This window comes from Papio anubis, chromosome X (genome assembly GCF_008728515.1).
Source record: "Papio anubis isolate 15944 chromosome X, Panubis1.0, whole genome shotgun sequence".
Taxonomy (NCBI): Eukaryota; Metazoa; Chordata; class Mammalia; order Primates; family Cercopithecidae; genus Papio; species Papio anubis.
The window spans coordinates 134,594,555-134,613,203 of record NC_044996.1 but is presented as its reverse complement, the minus strand read 5'-3'; the positions used below and the strand labels follow the sequence as shown (position 1 = coordinate 134,613,203).

General features: G+C 38.9%; 1 protein-coding gene across 5 annotated transcripts in view; it reads right to left on the bottom strand.

Annotated features, from left to right (window-relative positions):
- The window catches only part of ARHGAP6 (Rho GTPase activating protein 6), a 597,687-nt gene that overhangs the window by 39,912 nt on the left and 539,126 nt on the right, over positions 1-18,649 (bottom strand). For all 5 annotated transcript variants that reach the window (XM_017953833.3, XM_003917397.5, XM_009197187.4 and 2 more), the window contains 5 exons: positions 11,594-11,850; positions 9,107-9,302; positions 4,924-4,979; positions 2,249-2,399; positions 1,054-1,199 (listed from right to left, as the gene is read on the bottom strand). In XM_017953833.3, coding sequence (XP_017809322.2) covers positions 1,054-1,199; positions 2,249-2,399; positions 4,924-4,979; positions 9,107-9,302; positions 11,594-11,850 — 806 coding nt within the window. The remainder of the gene's footprint in view (positions 1-1,053; positions 1,200-2,248; positions 2,400-4,923; positions 4,980-9,106; positions 9,303-11,593; positions 11,851-18,649) is intronic.

Genomic DNA, 18,649 nt, shown 5'->3' with positions numbered 1-18,649 from the left:
TTTGTTTTACAAGGATTTACAAAAAAGTTCCTGTGGTTAAGTAAGTTTGGAATGCCTCTGGCCCCTTGTTAATTTACAGTGCATGTTAGCTTATTAAAGAGTCTAAAATCTCCTGAGGCATCCGAGGTCAGGGAGAGGTATAACTGCGTGGTATCAAAGAGGGAAGTGGGTGTCTCTTGTTAAGGTGAAGATTAAATAGGTTGGCTATTAGTAAGCAACTTAAAATTGAAGCCAGCATCTCATTTCTCCGAGGGTGAAACAACAAAAAAAATCTTGAAATATGAGTGTAACCAAAGAGAACCAGAACCCAAGATCTTAGATTTGGTGGCGGGGCACACTGGGGCCTGACTGGGGATCAGATCCAACAAGAACATTTCTAAAGAGTCTGTGGGACTATGTACAACCTGCTTTGAGCAGTTGATACCATATGACATCAAGACACAATGGCAATGGTCAGCAGATGAGACCTAGTTTCCTCCACACCTGGTTTGGAAGCAGGACTGACCGTCCCTTGCATTGAGCAAGTCGCTGTTTTTGGGGGAAGGTTTAAGAAAGGAAAGGATCCCTCAAAAGGGAGATACTAGACTTCTTGCTCTTAGTACAGATGGGAGCTCCCGGGACAAACTGGAAGAATAAAGAGGTGACATCATATTTGGGCTTCAAGTTATAGCAGCAGGTAAATCAATTACAAGGATAACGATCTCCTCCCACCCCCATCATTCTACTTTTACATGGTTGCAATCACTTCTGTAGTGCATTGTTTTTCTTCTTTACAAATGGAAGTCCAGTCTTGAGTAAAGCCTCATCATGGAAAATGACAGCCTCATTTGGAAGTATACTTGAAACTTATAAGGAAACTCATGGCCCATGCACTCTTAGGAACTGTCCCTCCAGAGAAGGCCCTGCATTAGTCTCTTCCTACAGAGACAGCTAGGTTGGAGAAGGGGAGATGTCATTACCTCCAGGCAAAATGTTTGGCCATTTTGGTGGTATGCCCTTTTAAAATAGGGGAGAGGAAGAGTCACAGTGTCTATGGCAGCAAAGGCGTCTTACCTCTTGCCCGTCTTTGCTGATGTCATCGGCATGCCTGGCAACGATGGAGAGGAACTGTAGGAGGCGGTGGAGGGTGTCACAATTGCAGGGAGGTAGAAGGTATATGAGGAGCTGCAAGGTGCCCAGCTGTTCCTCTGGCTCCAATACTAAGCAAGGCAAAAAGAGGTACTCAAATAAAAGGGGAGCCCATACCATTCAGGCACAGAGGAAAGGCCTCCTCTCAATTGTCTTAAGAAAGGGATTATCAAGGCAAGTCCCATTTTATGCCTTCACTCATTTGCCCATTGCTTTAGCAATTTACCAGCAAGATTCTATGAAATATATAAAGCCAAATTAGACCTGGAGAAGTGTAATATCTAGAAAAATAACTGTAATCCAGGTTAAAATAAAAGGTAACTCAATTTCCCTTACTTTCTTCTCCCCCCTTCCCTGGCATTACTCATCACCTAGTTTAAGGATTCCAGTCTTCCATTTTTGGTAAATATTTATTAACAATGGCTGAAAATTGGTGAACATTCTGAAATTTGAGTTTATAATGAATTTAAGGCTCTTTTCTGTTGAGCAATTCACAAGAGACAGATATTTTGTTGGCAATAACCATGATACAGCAAAGACAATGTATTCTCTCTCTGTTGTGATCCTATTGGAATTGTAGCATTGGAGGAAGAAATGTATGGAGGCTGACCCAGGTTTGGCCTATCTCTCCTCTACCTCCTCCTTTTTTTTCTTCTTCATAGGATCTGTAGCTATAGCCCAGAAGCAGCTATGTTGAAAACCCTGGCACTGGGCTATGACATCTTGCTTCCCCTGGAATGTTGCTTTCCTCCTTTCTCACTCTGGGTTCCCATAGTTCCCTCTTCTTCGCACTAGAAACACAAACTCATTTTTAGGCACAGACTCAATGTGAACTCTTGTTGGTACTCTAAGCACTAACTCATAGCACTTTCTACTTTTCTTGGGTCATTTGAAAGTATCTCAAATTCTTCTTGGTTATTTCCATTTGTTTTATTGCAACTTTCTTCTTGCTAATTATTCCCAGGGTAAATCTGAGAAATTCCCCCAAATAGCTCACTCTTTAGAGATTGATAAATAAGGACAAAAAATTATCAGGAAACATATGCATAAAGTTATGATGAATGAGTTGGACATCTTAGTATTCCAGGGCCACTTTCCCACATATGACTGTATTACGCACAGAGAGTGTTGATGAAAGCTGTGTACAGCTCCCTGGTGAGAAGGGGGTCCGGCATGTCCCTCAGGAACTCTTTGAGCAAGGCTGCCACATCATGAACACTGTGCTCCTCCTCCAGAGAGACATCAATCCCACGGTCAAATTCCTCACGTAACTGGAAAAACAATGGTTCGAGTGGCAGTCACGTAACACCATACCTCAATGTGCAGTGCCCAGCAAAAGAAGTGCTGTGACATGTAGTATCTGGAGTTAAGTCTGCACAGACTCCAAGAAGGAGAAGCAAACAACATCCTCACCTTGATCTGCTGAGTTTACACAGTCCAGTTACGAATATATATATATGTGTATATGTGTATATATGTGCATATATGTGTATATATATATAAGCACTAAATAAAACTATCTGTGGATTTATTGTTAATGATGTATGCAGAATGGCTTAGTAATGACAACCAGGTTAGGAGGAACACCTAAGAGGTGGAAGACAATTTAGGTCAACTATAAATGTGGGAGGGAGGAATTAATCTATTACACAGCGTTTCTGTGTGTCACCAATTCTGCCATGTTTGAATGTTGATATTTTACTGAATCACTCAACAAGAAAGCAAAGAGATTTTTTTTTCCTGCACAAATGAAATTAAGAGCCCTGATAAGAGATTTATGACTAAGACTTAAAAGATGACAATAACTAAATAAAAGCTGTCTTAGATTTGTTAAAGTAGTCTTATTAACAATTACCAGAAGGATTTCCTGCCTTAATCATTATATTAGGTCTATTATCACTTACAGCAGCAAGAAAACACAGTGGCAAGAGAGTAATAACTCCACACCCTACTTTTATCTGTAGCATCTCAACTTTTCTTATGCATTGTTCTCTGCTGTAGAAATAATTATGTAAGTTCATAAACCTACACTATGCAACAAACTTCTCTAAGAGTTCATTTGTTTTTCAATCTTTCATCCATCCATTAATTCAACAAAGATTACTACACATTTCCTGTGTCAGACCCTGTTACAAGCCCACAAAATACACTAGTGAATAAAGAGGCAAAGTCCATCTAGAGAAACAAGGTGATAAGCAGGTAATCCCACAAATAATTCACTCTTAACATTGTGGTTAGTGATCTAAGGAAAAAGTGCAGGGTGCATAAGGGGTTATATAATAAAGTAAAATGATGAGTGAGTTAGGGCATATTTCATACTTGAAATCTACTTCTAAGTAAACACTGATTATATTTTTATTGGGTAATCCTTAAATACAACTCCATGCAAAGGTTTCCCCTTTAATGGATCCAGATATAACTGATGAGTAATTTCTGGCACTCGCTACCTGTCCACCTGATGAGAATGAATACCCATCCTGTCCTGAACTACTCATTGATTCCAGACAACACGCCATCAGCGTGTGTCAGGCAGCCAAAACAAAGAAGGCTTCCACTGGCACTCCTCCAACTTGTGATCATTCAAACACACCATGCTTCTTTTCCGACCATACATGCAGGCAGAAAGAATGGAACATGCAAAGAGCTTGGCCTATGAAGTTAATGGTGACTGGTTAAATTGTGTAATCTTGAATTATGTTTCTTAATCTCTCTAAGCCTTGACAGAAGTGGGTCAAAGAGGCTACTGTCACAGCTGGTTGGCAGATTCAATGAGATAATATTTGTAAAAATATTCTGCAATCCTGCACAGGTGAGAGGCCTATGAAATATTACCATACTATCTTCCTGCAAGTTCTGTTATGAAACATTAAATGTTGATCCATTTAATGTTGTTTCTTGTGTGACTATTAAGAATAAAAACCAACCAACCAATCAGAAAACATATTTCCATTGAAAGCCTTTTTTGTCTTGACAAAAAAAGATAGATGAAGTATTTATTTCAATTACTTTCAATAATATGAACAAATATCATTTCTTCAGCTTCTTCCAACTAAAATTTGTTTTCATTTGAATTCATTTTTGAGGTGCTGAGTTCCTTATTTCCTTCCATTGAAAACAACAGGAAGAAAATAATGCTTTAATTTTCCTTCACCAACAAATGAACTCTTTTCCCAAAGGATGGTTTGCCTTTTATGAAGCCATCATGAACACAAATACCTGCCTCATCACAGGAACCTATTGTTGAAGGTCTAATATCAAACTTCAGTTGCAGGAATGTTGCACAGGGCTGAAGGAAACAAAGGAGCACAGTCCCTATGTGAAAAGCAAACTGGGGGTCAATGGTTCTATGGAAACTTCATAAGAATTACTTATTTTTGATAAAGTAAAGCTATAAAAATAGCATCTTATGTGAAGGGAATGTTAATGGGCATTTTTCATATCACATTTTAGTAAAAATGGGTGCTACATGCAATTTTTTATCATTTATTGATTGGTCACTCTGAATTTCCTGCTTTTGCAATTTTCAATAAGATGTTTATAAATTAGTTTTGTTTGGCTGCACATGGCACAGATACATCCAGACGTTTTGCTTTCAAGTGTTTGATCCTAACTGTAACAACATTTCTGAGTTGTTGCCTTTTACCTCCTGGAATTCAATTATATTATAATAACTTGGAGGGTAAAAAAAAAAAAAAAAAAAAAGATCAAATGGAATTTGTATAAACTTGAACTTTGCAAAAGGTAATTCAACTGAAAGTCATGTGAAACAAAATATAATCTTTACTTTTCACTTACTTGTCTCACTCTCTTTTTTGAGCTTCCAACTCGGAATATCCCCACTGTCTGGAGGCCTGCAAATAAGCAAACAAAATCAACAGTCTTGTTTTATGACTTGAGACTCTGGAGGAAATCAAAATAGAGAGCAGAATGCCAGCACAGTGCCATAACATGCAGAGCAATAGTAACTTGACAGCATACAGTAACACTTCTTTCATCTCACACTATTTCTATTTTCCAGATACTTAAAGGTCAGCCCTTTACGCACCAGAATTTTACGTTAAATGTTTCTGATCAAATATTTTTCATGTGATATTTTATATTTCTAATCTTCTCCTTATCAGAGAAAATGAGCTTTTTTTCATTATTCAGAATTATTACCTAAACACACATTTTATAGGGATTCTAGCTCTTTACCAATTTCTAAAAGATATTTCTCGTTTGTCTGGTCATAATTAAAGTGTGCTTCTTAAAGAAAATCTGGAAAATGCAGAAAAATGTAAAAATAATATACTTTTAGAAATACCTGATGTAGAAATAATCACTCTTACTTTTCTTTTTCTCCTCCCTCCCTCCCTCCCTCCCTCCCTCCCTTCCTCCCTCCCTCCCTCCCTCCCTTCCTTCCTCCCTCCCTCCCTCCCTCCCTTCCTTCCTTCTTTTTTTTTTGAGAGAGGGTCTCACTTTGTTGTCCAGGCTGGAATACAGTGGCGTGATTATGGCTCACTGCAGCCTTGACCTCCTGGGCTCCAGTGATTCTCCCACCTTGGTGTCCAGAGTAGCTGGTACTACCAGCACATGCCTCCATGCCTCCATGCCTGACTAATTTTTGTATTTTTTGGAGAGACAGGGTTTTGCCATGTTGCCCAGGCTCAAGCTCAACTCCTGGGCTGAAGTGATCCACCTGCCTCGACATCCCAAATTGCTGAGATTACAGGTGTGAGTCACCGTGCCTAGCTAATCTTTCATTTTTTAAAATCCAGCCTTTTCTACATGAAGGTATTTTTACATAGTTGAGATAACGCTGCATATATATATATATAATATCTATTGACAGAATGTTACTCCCTTCCCTCACTATCATGTCACATGAATTTTCACTCATGCTAGTAACAATTCCTTGGAAATGTCACTTAAAAGGGATAAAAGACTACCAGTTTGGTATAGTGTATATTGCTCAGGTGGTGGGTGCACCAAAATCTCACAAACCACCACTAAAGAACTTACTCGTGTAACCAAATACCACCTGTTCCCCCAAAATCTATGGAAATATAAAAAAGATGCAAAATATTCTATTGTATGAATGGGCCATAATTTACTCCATATTCCCCTCTGAATGGTGCACAGGTCCCCAAAATATACATGCTTATTTTGCTATTATAAATGACCCTATTGTGAACAACTCTGTGCACATGTTTTTGTTCACATTTCTGATTGCTTTTACTAGGATCATGTCCTAGATGTGAAAAATACAGTGTCAGTGCTGAGGTTGAGAAACTCAGTTCTAAAAAATTAGGTCTCTTAAAAACACAAGTAATTTCACTATAATATACTATAAATGTCAACAATAGTTCCTTAATGCATTAAATTTCCAGTCAACATCCACATAAGGGTCACACACTGTGATACAGTCGATGTGCCTTTTAGTCTCTTAATCTGTGTTTCCTCCCTCTGTTTCCCTTTTCCTTATAATTGGTTTGGTGAAGAAATCTCAGCTATTTCCTACTGTAGATCTTCATATTGTTTGGATTTGGACACTCCATGGTGTCATTTGTATGTTCTTCTCTCCCCTTTATTTTCTGTAAAGAGATAGCTAGAGCCAGAGATTACTCTGATTGCGGTGTGATTTTATAGGGCAAGAATACTTCACAAAAAGTATTGTGTACTTCCTTTGGGAGCATGAAATGTCTGAATGGTTCTCCTTTTTCTATGCCGGTCATTAATCATTGCCATTGATGAGCATCGTGTATATTCTTTCACTGGTGGCTCATTTTATCTTCATTTGGGACAATCAATTATGAGAGTGATGGGATATTGGAGCTGCTAACAGCCATTTGAAGCCACATGAAGAGAGCTGGTCTGAGAGTAAAGCCAGCAGAGGACACTCATGACATCATTTGAATCCTGGATCCAGCTGTGCCTAAATCTAGATCAGTCTCCCAGTATATAAAGATTGTTGTTGTTATTTGGGGGAGGTCACTTTGCTTAATCTAGTTTTATCTGGGTTCCTTTCTCTTGCCACTGAAAAATTTATGACTAGTACAACATATAATTAAATCAGAAAGAATTGTATTTTTTAGATACAGAATTGGGGTCTTGCTATATTACCCTGGCTGGTCTCAAACTCCCAGGCTCAAGTGATCTTCTTGCCTTGGCCTCCCAAAGTGTTGGGATTACAGGCTTGAGCCACAGTGCCCAGCCTTAAATCTTTGTAACATTATTTCTTTATATCCAGAAACAAAGTAAACATCTCAATTTCTTTTAGTTCTGTTTTCTATCTCTTGGTAGAAAGAGAATAGTCCCACCTGTGTAGAAAATGTCCTTATGTGATATCATGCTGCTGTAGAAATTTCAATTATTCAGAAACCATGTGAAAATAAAAAAATACATGCAGCCAAAATTAAAATTACTGCGACCTGCTATTAAAGTTTTCTATTTCATACATAGAAGATTCATTCGGTTCATTCAGAGTCTATTTCTCTCTATATAATAATATATGCCAGGCACTATTCTAAGTACTGTATGCACATTAATTAATTGAATTATTGCACAACTTTTGAGGTGGGTACTTATGTTCATTTTGCAGATGAAGAAATATAATTCTGTATTTTATTTTAAATAGTGTGATTATCCTGTTTTCAAGCTCCCAAAGTGATAGAAGCAATAAATTAGGCAATTTCATTATTGTACAAACATCATAGAGTGTACATACACAATCCTAGATGGTATAGCCTACTATACACCTAGGCTATATGGTAGAGCCTAGTGCTCCTACGCTACTAACCTGTATAGCATGTGACCGTGCTGAATACTATAGGCAACTGTAACAAAATCTTAAGTATTTGTGTATCTAAATATAGAAAAGGTACAGTAAAAATACAATATTATAACCTTATGCAATCCCCATTGCCTATGCAGTCCATCACTGAGGGAAATGTCATTATGTGGTGCATGACGGTGTGTGTGTGTTTGTGTGTAGAGAAAGAGACGTACGTTCAAGGTACATAGGTAATACACAGGCATGTGAAAGATAAGGTAAAAAAACATAAAAGAACCTACACTTAAAATTTTGTATAAACAAATTTATTAGGTCATCCATATGTTATCCTGTGATTTCCTTTATAATGAATTAAGAAATTGAGATATAGCCTTAACAAATTTTAAATAAAGTTCCATTTTTATTAGAAGGAAACAGATGAGAATGTTAATAGTAGTTATGTCTATATGGTAGCCTCAGAATTTTCTTTGCTTTCACATTTACTTTATTACAATGAGCATATTATTTTTATAGTAAAAAAGTAATTAAACTTTTCCCATGTACATAACACACATGCTAACACTACAGTAAACAAATTTAGTTTATGAAAATGGCAGTTTAATAAGCCAGAAGTCTAAATTTCAGAAAAATTTTTAAAGAACTGTATATCATTCTTAAGTCAACTTAGTAACTGGAATTGAGTTGCAAAGGGTGACTTGGAGAAATTTTAAGTGGACAGCTTCCACAAAAATGCAAATGGCAATATATAAACCTGTTGTCAAAAATGATGTATTTTCTATTAAAAAAAACTGGGGAATCATCACTTAAGTTGAACTCTTACTTTTTAAAGGAACCCTTGTGAGTAACCTCCTAGGCTACTTTTATGTATAAACAATAAAAGTGGCTCTGGTCTGTTTGAAAGAGGTTCTAGTGACAAACCCAGCCCAACCGACCTGATCCTTCACTAAATTGCTTGGCCTCCAAAGTCACTTTTGAGGACTACTGGGAGCGAAGCAGTCTGAATATCATCAAGTTGATTCACCCCCTTCTCCAATCTTGTTTAGCCCCACAATCTCTTAAGCAAACACTCACATCTGTATACTTTCACACAGGAAATTTCAGTTCAGAGCTTGATCAGATGAACACAGAATTGACATTGGGTACTTCAATGAATGATGCTTGAATAAATGAAAGTCCTTAGTACTTTAGACAGACAAGTCTACTTACCATGTTTTTCTAGATGCTGACAGCAGCTGTCCACCAGCCTAGGGACCTGTCTGTAAATAGGATTCAGACTGAGTTTCTTATCTCTGGCTTTTTCTTTTTTACTTTGAGCCTCAGCAGGCAAGGAAAGTTGTAAAGCTTCTAGTAGTCGAGACTGATTGTCATCAAGATCCGTGATAGAATCCACTGACATGGCACCCTGCAAGTGACACAGAGCTGTGAACATAAAGTACAGATAGCCAAAAAAACCAGCTGCCCCCAGATGCTAACCAATACATACTTTTGCCCATGACTCTTTATCACACTTGAAATAATATTGCTTGATTTCTTTAATTGTTCTGTTTGTATATTGAAAGAAAAAATATGCCTTTTGAAAAAGTTAGAAAACCTCTACAAGGTTTCCTCAAGCTAATAATGGCAGTTACAATTTCAACAATAGACAAAATTTTCCAAATGGAAGAACAAGCGATGGGAAACATATAATTAAAGTATTTTGGCCCAACCACTTCATTTCTTGAAACAAGAAAAAAATTACATACTCAATGAATGAGGTAGTCAGAGAAGTTTTGTAAATAAAAAACTCAACTATGGTTCTAGGAAGTAGATTTTTAAAATATAATGATTCCATAAAACAGCCTGAGCTTAGTTTTCCTGAGAAACAGCACAAAGTGCTTTATTAGAGAGGTGGTCCTGGGAAACACCTATAGGGGAGGGGGGAAATGAGACAAGGAAGGAAAGGCAGCTGACGAAGGGAGCACTATCAAGTCTATTATCATTGTGGGCAACTGGAGTTCAATCTTTCTGGGGAGCTCTAGGAGACAGCTGTAGATCATGCACCTTAGAGCTATCCCTATCAAGTGAGAGAGCTGGGATATTTATACACCAAGCCTCAGGAATCACTTCTTAAGGGCAGCCTCTGGTGGGGGCAGAGAGATAATATTATCTCCTAAGTACTTACAGCCTGCCATTTGGATGGGCTGGGTGCCTCTGGCATCAGAGAAAGCCCTCAGCAAAGAAATAAGGTGTTGGCAGATGGAAGGTGAGCTGGCATGCTAGGAATGGTAAAGGGTCAGGGAAAGGGAGCAGGGAACCAATCGCATTTGCCACACCCATACTTGATGAAGCACTGAGAAAGCAGTTGGCTAGCCAGGCCTGGACAGAGGAGAGGGCATTTGGGAGAACAATTGCCTGAGCCCTACATTCCCAGAAAGCTAAAATTTAGAGTTTTAGTGTTATTGTTGTATGACAATACACAGTCTGAGACACAATGACAGAATTAGAAGAATAATTCCATCATGCAAATTCAGGCATTCCATAATTTTGTAATTTCTTCATTTTTAAACATAGTCAATACTGCAAAAACAGCAATGGATCAGGTCTCTCTCTACCTCGGACAAGCCCTGAATGTTAGGGGCTGATTGAAAAATGTGGGTTTTAAGTGGGAAGTGTCTGGAGTTTTAACTAGGGCAGTCTTCAACAGCTGGAGGTGGCAAAAATTTTGGGTCTCCACGTGACAGTGAAAAAAGGGAGAGAAGGTCAGGTGTGGTGGCTCATGCCTGTAAACCCAGCACTTTGGATCACTTGAGTTCGAAATTTCAAGACCAGTCTGGGCAACACAGTGAGACCACATCTCTACTAAATAATAATAATACCTAGGCGTGGTGGTGTGCATCTGTAGTTCCAGCTACTGGGGAGGCTGAGGCAGAAGGATCGCTTGAGCCCAGGAGATTGAAGCTGCAGTGAGCAGTGATCATGCCACTGCACTCCAGTCTGGGCAACAGAGCAAGACCCTGAGTCAAAAAATAAAAGATAAAAATAAAATGCAGATTTGTTTTTAAAAAGGGAGAGATCTTCCAGTGACCTGGAAGCTTTAGAGATGCTTATGAACCGACTCAGTCAATCACCAACCAGCTTGCCTGAACAATTCAAATAATAGCACAGTACCTAGAACATAGTACTTAACAACTGGTACGATATTGTTAGAGTATTTGAAAGAGGATATATAGAGGATTCTATGGTTCTGTTTGAGAAAAAGAAATGCTCCATTGATAAGGAAAAAGCTCATTGTTTAGGAAGACCCACCACCAATTCATTTGGCCAGACATGTTCTCAGACTGGTGATGAAGAAAGTATTAATAGCTAAAACACCGGGCCTTGCCCTCAAGCCTCACAGTCTAGTGGGCAAGTTTGGCAAGACTGACAGATTACAAGAGACCAGAATCAATGGTGATATTGTCGAATGTTTAGGAGAGCATGCAGCACAGATGTGACAAAGGAGGGACACCAACAGCTTCAAGAGGAGTCAGGACAAGGTCTGAGGCTATGCAAGGTGCCACATGCCCAGTGCACATTCTTCATTAATGGAGTTTGTTGACAGACACCTGAACACCAACTACATATCCAGTTTTCACATGAACAAAAAGTCAAAGAATAACTGTACATCTTCAGTTTTCCTAGCACTGGTGTCAGGGCAAATACTGGCCACCTTACCCTCCTCCTAGCTCGAGGAGCCGGTTCCGGGGTGTTTGGGGACGTTGACTCATTTGGTGTTTCTGAGGTTGAGCTGAGAGATGAGTTACTGCTTGAGAGTTCTTTGTTTTGTCTTTTATTTCCAAATGGGAGGAGGGAAGCCACAAAGTCAGATGCATCTTTCTGCTCATCCCTCTGCAAGTCCTGCTTGAGTTTATAGGCCCTGTCATTCGCAATGACTTGGGATAAGGGCATTCCAAATGCCTGCGGGATGAATTCTGGAATCAAAAAACAGACATTCACTTTCAGAGACTGACTGGACCAGTGAACACTCTCATTTATGTTTCAGACCTAAGTAAGGACAGACATGTTCAAAGGAATGTTTTCTGAAGAATTGACTCATTGATCAAAATAAAAAGGTGACATTTGTGTTAATCAGAATGGCCCAAGTTTCCATTTCAATAAAGAAAACTAGTATTTATAAACACACATCTTAGACATCTAGGTCTCTAGTTTTTCTCCATGTCTCAAGTCTATACATTCATTCAACAGGCATTTATTGATTGCGCACTACGTGCCACAACAAGCTAGGCAATGGGAAGCACAAAGCTTATAAAAGATACAATCCTTTCTCCTGAGGTGTTCAGAGTATGGGTTGGGGTGAAGAAGTGAATAATCAGAAATGCAAATCATGGTAACAGACTGACTATTAGGTGTTATAATAGAGAGATGCATGAAGCTAAGGCTGAAATTTAGTCAACTGAATACACTTTGAGGTTCCCAGCAAGAATAACCTGACAGGCAGAGGAGCAGCTTGGGAACTGCTTGGGAAGGAGTCTGCTCTGTTTTCGTTGTGTTCCTTATCCCCACATTCTATTTCCAGCCAGCTAGGTTGGGGCTGTCACTCTCGTGATCTACACTCAAGCCATTCTACTGGCCACATGCAGAGTGGACTCAGCCACTAAATATCTCGTGGGAGGCCCAGGAAACAATTTGTTAAATCCTTTAGTAAGGAGAATTTGGGGAAAGGGGCATAGTGCAGAAATCGATGGCTTTATTTGGAGACATACATAGATTTCCTTTCTGAATTTCTGTCATGAATCTGTTTGTATACACATACCTTGGATCCTTAGGGCCAGGAGTTTTATTGGCAATATTTTAGATTAATGCTGAAAGGCACTAATAATGTAATCAGATGTATTATTCTTTTTAGACTACAAATTAGGTCTCCTAGCAGCAGTAAGTTGGAATCTAACCTCTCCATTGTTTTTAGAAGCCCTATGAATGAAACTAAAATGATCAAGGGAAAATAATTCTAAGGTTGGTTGTTCTTTTGAAAGAAAAAGCTAACATTAAATTAGGTAGAAAGATACTTTAAAAAGTTTTCCTCCTTGATCCATGGCAACATTTCGAACACCACTGGGCTAATGACCAAGTCTACATTAAAAGCAGAAATGTTACTTGAAAAGCCTGCACCTCTGGTTCTATAAAAGCATGCAATTTGTTTTGAAGCAAAAAATCAAAACTTTAGTATTTTGAGATTTTCAGAGGATGCTTGCCATTCTTTAGCAAAAAGCTAGGTGATATATGGTAATAAAAAATAATTAGGTACTTCTCCTTTGAGTGATCAATTTAGACAGTGTAGTGAGGTATAATTCTCACTATTGATAATAGGCTGTGTCTACTACTAGCAAAACCTCCTGTTATGTACCCTGAGGAGATGCACGCGTGCGTGCGCGTGCGCGCGCGCGCACACACACACACATAGATATAATTTTGCCTGTAGAAATGATCAAATATTACTTTTAAAAGGTTGGAAAAGTCTGGAAACGTGGATGGTGAGGCTGACAACTACATGAAATAACAGAGGGCATAATAAGAGTGAAAAGAACATTGATAAATGTAGCAAGTGACACATCTGCTCAGGTGGGCATATGCATGGCAGGGATTTACTATAAGATGGGGACTACTGAGCCCTTTCCCAGTCATTTTTTCCATCTAAGGAAAACCAACCAGACTAGTTTAGAGACTTATTATACCTCTGGTGCAGATCCTCCCCACCAGCAAATAATTCTGCCTTGTTTCAGGAGAAGAGCAACCAGCAGATGCAAAGGCTCCAACTCTTCACACCTGCTGTACCTGTGCCCTACACCACCTCCCTTTGCATGATATGTAGGTGTGACTTGGCATCCTGCCAGCCTTTCTGCCTCTCCCTGGTTCCCATGCTCTCCCACCTGTCATTCAACTATGGATAAGTTTAAACCATGGATAATGGTATACTGCACTTAAGAGCTCAAAAAAATTATCCAATACTCTTCGAGTATAAATAGGGTTCAGCAATTATTTTCTGTAAAGGGCGAGATAGCAAATATTTTAGGCTTTGTGGATATGGCTGGGGCTTAGAATGGCTAGGATGCAAAATGATAGGGTGCTCGCATTCAGCATGGGGCAAGCGCAGAGTCAGCATGCAGACTGAGCATTTCCTTCAATTCTGTGGCCTAGGTGCTCAATTTGCCTCACTCCAGCCTCCACCCTGTTGGCAGGCTGCACAATCTTTGTGGTAGCTACTCAACCTGCCAGTCTAGCAGGAAAGCAGCCACAGACAGTAAGTAAATAAATGGGCATGGCTGTGTTCTAGTAAAGCTTTATTTACAAAGACAGCTGGTGGGCCACCCCTGCTATAAATTACATCTTCTTGTGCCTGTATCTTCAACCTCTTTTTTTCTACTATTTTTTTACTACATATATTCAAGCAGCTACTTCTTAAAAAAAATAAATAACCCTCGACCCACTCTTTTCTTTTCTCCATGGTTTACCCCCTCTCCTTTTGCCACAGTTAAAATTCTCTAAAGTGTTCCCTTTACTTTCTGGCCTATAACTTTCTCACCTACCACTCTTTCCTCACTTCATCCTGTCTAGCTGATACCTCCATTAGATTCTAAAGCAGCTCCCTCTAAGTCATTGCTGTCTTCAGGGTCATTAAATTCAGTGTTTTTGACAGCTCTGTTTCATTTGCCCTTTTGTCATCCTTTAACCCTGATTGCCATTTCCTGAAATGCTCCCTGTCCTTTGCATCTTGGATATACTAACTGGGTTTTTCTCTACCTCTCTGGCTACATTCTTGCCCCCTTTTCTGGCTTATCATCTTCTACCTGGGTTTTCAATGTGGAAGGTCCTCAGAGCTCAATCTTAACCCTCCTCATCACTCTTGTCTCTCTATGTAAGTAACAGCATGATACCCATAACTTAAACTTCCATCCATACACATTTCACACCTTATTGCTACCTCTAGCTCAGACTCCTTCTTTGAGCACTAACCACTTCTTCCACCTTCTTATCTGGATGTCCCAAAGGCATTTCTTACTCTTCGTCTTCCCTTACAAGGTCTTACTCAGATTTCCAAAAGTTTGCCTGTTCTTCATGTGGGAGAACCAGAAATCTGAGAGTCATCCTTGATACTTCATTCCTTCTTACATCCCATTTTCACTCCATCATCAAATCTTTATCATGTCACTTTCACATTATCTCTTTTTTCCATTCACTTCTCTCCACTTCCACCATCACTCCCACCCTAGTCTAAGGTACCATTATCTTTCTCCTGAACTTTCAAATCAAAAGTCATGCTGTGGCCCAATACTGTGTGAGCTGGCCCCTTCCTAACCTTCTCAGAAACCACACACTCCCTGGTTCTTTCCTCTCTTCTTATCCTAGAAGTACTACCACTCAATGACAACATTCAATATATGTTCTTTGATAATTTCTGCATAGTGATATCTGATAACTTGACTGTTCTGCTATTTAATATGGAGCAAAATTAAAAGTTGTATGAGCTATTTGTACCTAGTGTTACTTCACAGCTCACATACAGTGACATACCTAGACAGTGAGGAAAATAAAACATGATACAATATGATTTCACCATAAAGAACGGTGCCAGAACTGAACTCTTTCCAGATACACATATGTATGTGGATACATATATGGCATAATCTGAAAATATCCTGGCAAGGGTTGTTGGGGGTACAATCTCCCAGAGTTACATCATAGTAAAACCTATTCCCCATGTGCTCAGTTTAGGAAGCCCATTAATAAAACAAAGTAGCTATTTTTAAAATTACTTAATTTTAAAATTACTTTTGACACAGAAAGAAATTTTCAGAAGTTCTGAAAATTTTAAAAACTCTTTTGGTTGTCAAGAAATATAACTAAGAGAAATTAAGGACTTGGAATTATTCTGTATGAAAATATGTTTTCTGATTAGTGTCAATCTTGAATTAGTTTCCATATGTAAATCAAAAGTCACATGGGCACTGCTTAAGTGGCATGGGGAACATAGGAGTGTCACATGATCCGCTATATATCAAGGCAATTAAATAACATACAGGACATGATTCATTCTGATGAAATCAATTAATATGGTAGCATATCAACCATTTATGAATCACTATTGGGAGAGCAATTCGATTCTAAAAGGCTGCTTCTGTTTATTTTTAGATTACCTAACTCAGGAGATCATTTAGTTTCCTGTTTTCCTTCTTTTACTCTTGGTTTCAAATGACCATTTTTCACATGTGCAGCTGTTACAAACCCAAATGCTAATATCCAACTGGAAGGAAATTATGTGAATAGATTACATCTGTGCCAGACTGGCACCCCCCCCTCCACCTCATCCTCACACCCTGGTTCCCAGGACATCCATGCAATGACTCCCAGTGTTGACATGGACAGGGCTTTAAGTTCTGAAAAGATGCCATGTAATTAACCTTCACTTAAGCCTAGGTTACTTTGTTTTTAAACATTAAAGCTACTTAATTTTTTTTTTTTTTTTGGCACGAAGCCTGATATTTCCCCCTTAGTTGGGTGGGTGATACGTCTTTTCTTTGGAACCACCAGGACCTGCCTTCCTCTTCCCACTTAGCTACCTTTGAGGCAGTATAGAACATTTCAGTTTTCACTAAGCCTATGTAAATATGATTTAGTTTAAAAAATCTATAATGGCCCAGTATGTATTGTTCGATTACTTCCCTGGCCCTTCCTTCCATTTTAATTCAAATTCTTGCTTCCTGCTGCTTTGAATATATAATATATGTAAGCAAACATACATCTCCTTCTGTTGAGGGAACATCTCATCATTCTTTTGAGGAACCTCCTGCAAATATGCTCACTCTGCTTAGTCTAGCCAAATGGATACTTTCTGAAAAATCACCTAAAGTCCAGATTAGATGTATTTAAATCCCAATATCAATATCATCACCCTAGAATAAACCAAGTTTAAAAGAGAATACATTACTAATACCAACCTCAGTGATCCCTTTAATATGCTCTATACACATGGAAAATTGCTCTAATCTGGAGACGTAAAAGTGCTCTACTGCAGGAACAGAATGAGCAAAAACTCTAGTTTAAAAGAGCAATGCTGGCTATTAATATTTAGGTCATTACAAAAATAAGGGCACAAACATATCAACAATTAAATATAACACAATTTATCAGACTATAATAGGTAGCTGGACCACCCTTAGCCTTCATTATTCCAGCAGTAGATTCTGCTGTGAGTATCCTAGTTAATATGGATCAGAGTTCTCATCCTAGAAGTTGCACATTAGATGCTCTTAAAAACACCCATGCCTGAGGTATCCCTGCAGAACAATCAACTCAGACTCCCTGGGGTGGGGGTCTTGGACTTTTTAAAGGTCCACAAGTGATTCTATTGTGTAGTCAGGGGTGGGGATCACTGACACTTTCACCTTCTTTTTTCCAATTTGAGGTAAACATTTGAAATGTCTGAAGATATTTGGATTGAGGGTGGTGTTACTGGCATCTAATGAGTAGAGGCCAGGGATGCTGCTAAACATCTCACAATCCACAGGATAGCCCCTACTCCAGATAATTATCCAGTCTAAAATGACAATAGTAGCAAGGTTGAGAAACCTCACTCCAAAGGAAGTAAAATAATGGTTTTCCATTCTTTAGAATTCTTCACTTTTTTTAGTCTAAAGAACCAAATGTCATGACTGTTCAAGATATAGGTGTAGAGACTGAGATCAATGGTATGGAATAGCTCTTGTCCAATACTGAGCCCAATGCACTTTTTAATACCCTTGGTGTCATCGCCTTCCATTACTTTTAAGGCAGAAATTATATCATTATATAAAAGGACTCCAAGATGAGATGTGTATGGCTGTTCTCATTCAAGACTCATTGACTGTGTCACATAAAATGAAAATAAATGCATACATGGTACGATTTAGCAACCACTTCATAACAGACCATAAAAATAAGCAGCAAAAAGTGCGGTGGCTCACGCCTATAATCCCAGCACTTTGGGAGGCTGAGGCAGGCGGATCATGAGGTCAAGAGTTCAAGACCAGCCTGGCCAGCACGGTGAATTAGCCGGGCATGGTGGTGCGTGCCTGTAATCCCAGCTACTTGGGAGGCTGAGGCAGGAGAATTGCTTGAACCCAGGAGGTGGAGGTTGCAGTGAGCCGAGATTGTGCCAATGCACTCCAGCCTGGGTGACAGAGCAAGACTCTGTCTTGAAAAAAAAAAAGGCACAAAAAATTGGACTGCATCAATGGGGCTCAAGTGTCCATTATGTGGGCTCAAAGAATATCAGTTTTAAATGACCATAAATACCTCTGAGAGAGTGGCTAAAGTTTTAGTTCCCTAAATAGACACACAAGGGGACACAAAACAGTATGATGAGAGTAAACAATTCCCAAAACATACGAAGCAAAAGATGAGTAGTATACTGTGATCTAACATAAAAATGCTGAGAATGCATTTGTCAATTTTGGCTTTTGTTGCCGTTGCTTTTGGTGTTTTAGATGTGAAGTCCTTGCCCATGCCTATGTCCTGAATAGTATTACCTAGGTTTTCTTCTAGGGTTTTTATGGTTTTAGGTCTAACATTTAAGTCTCTAATCCATCTTGAATTAATTTTCGTATAGGGAGTAAGGAAAGGATCCAGTTTCAGCTTTCTACTTATGGCTAGCCAATTTTCCCAGCACCATTTATTAAATAGGGAATCTTTCCCCATTTCTTGTTTTTGTCAGGTTTGTCAAAGATCAGATGGCTG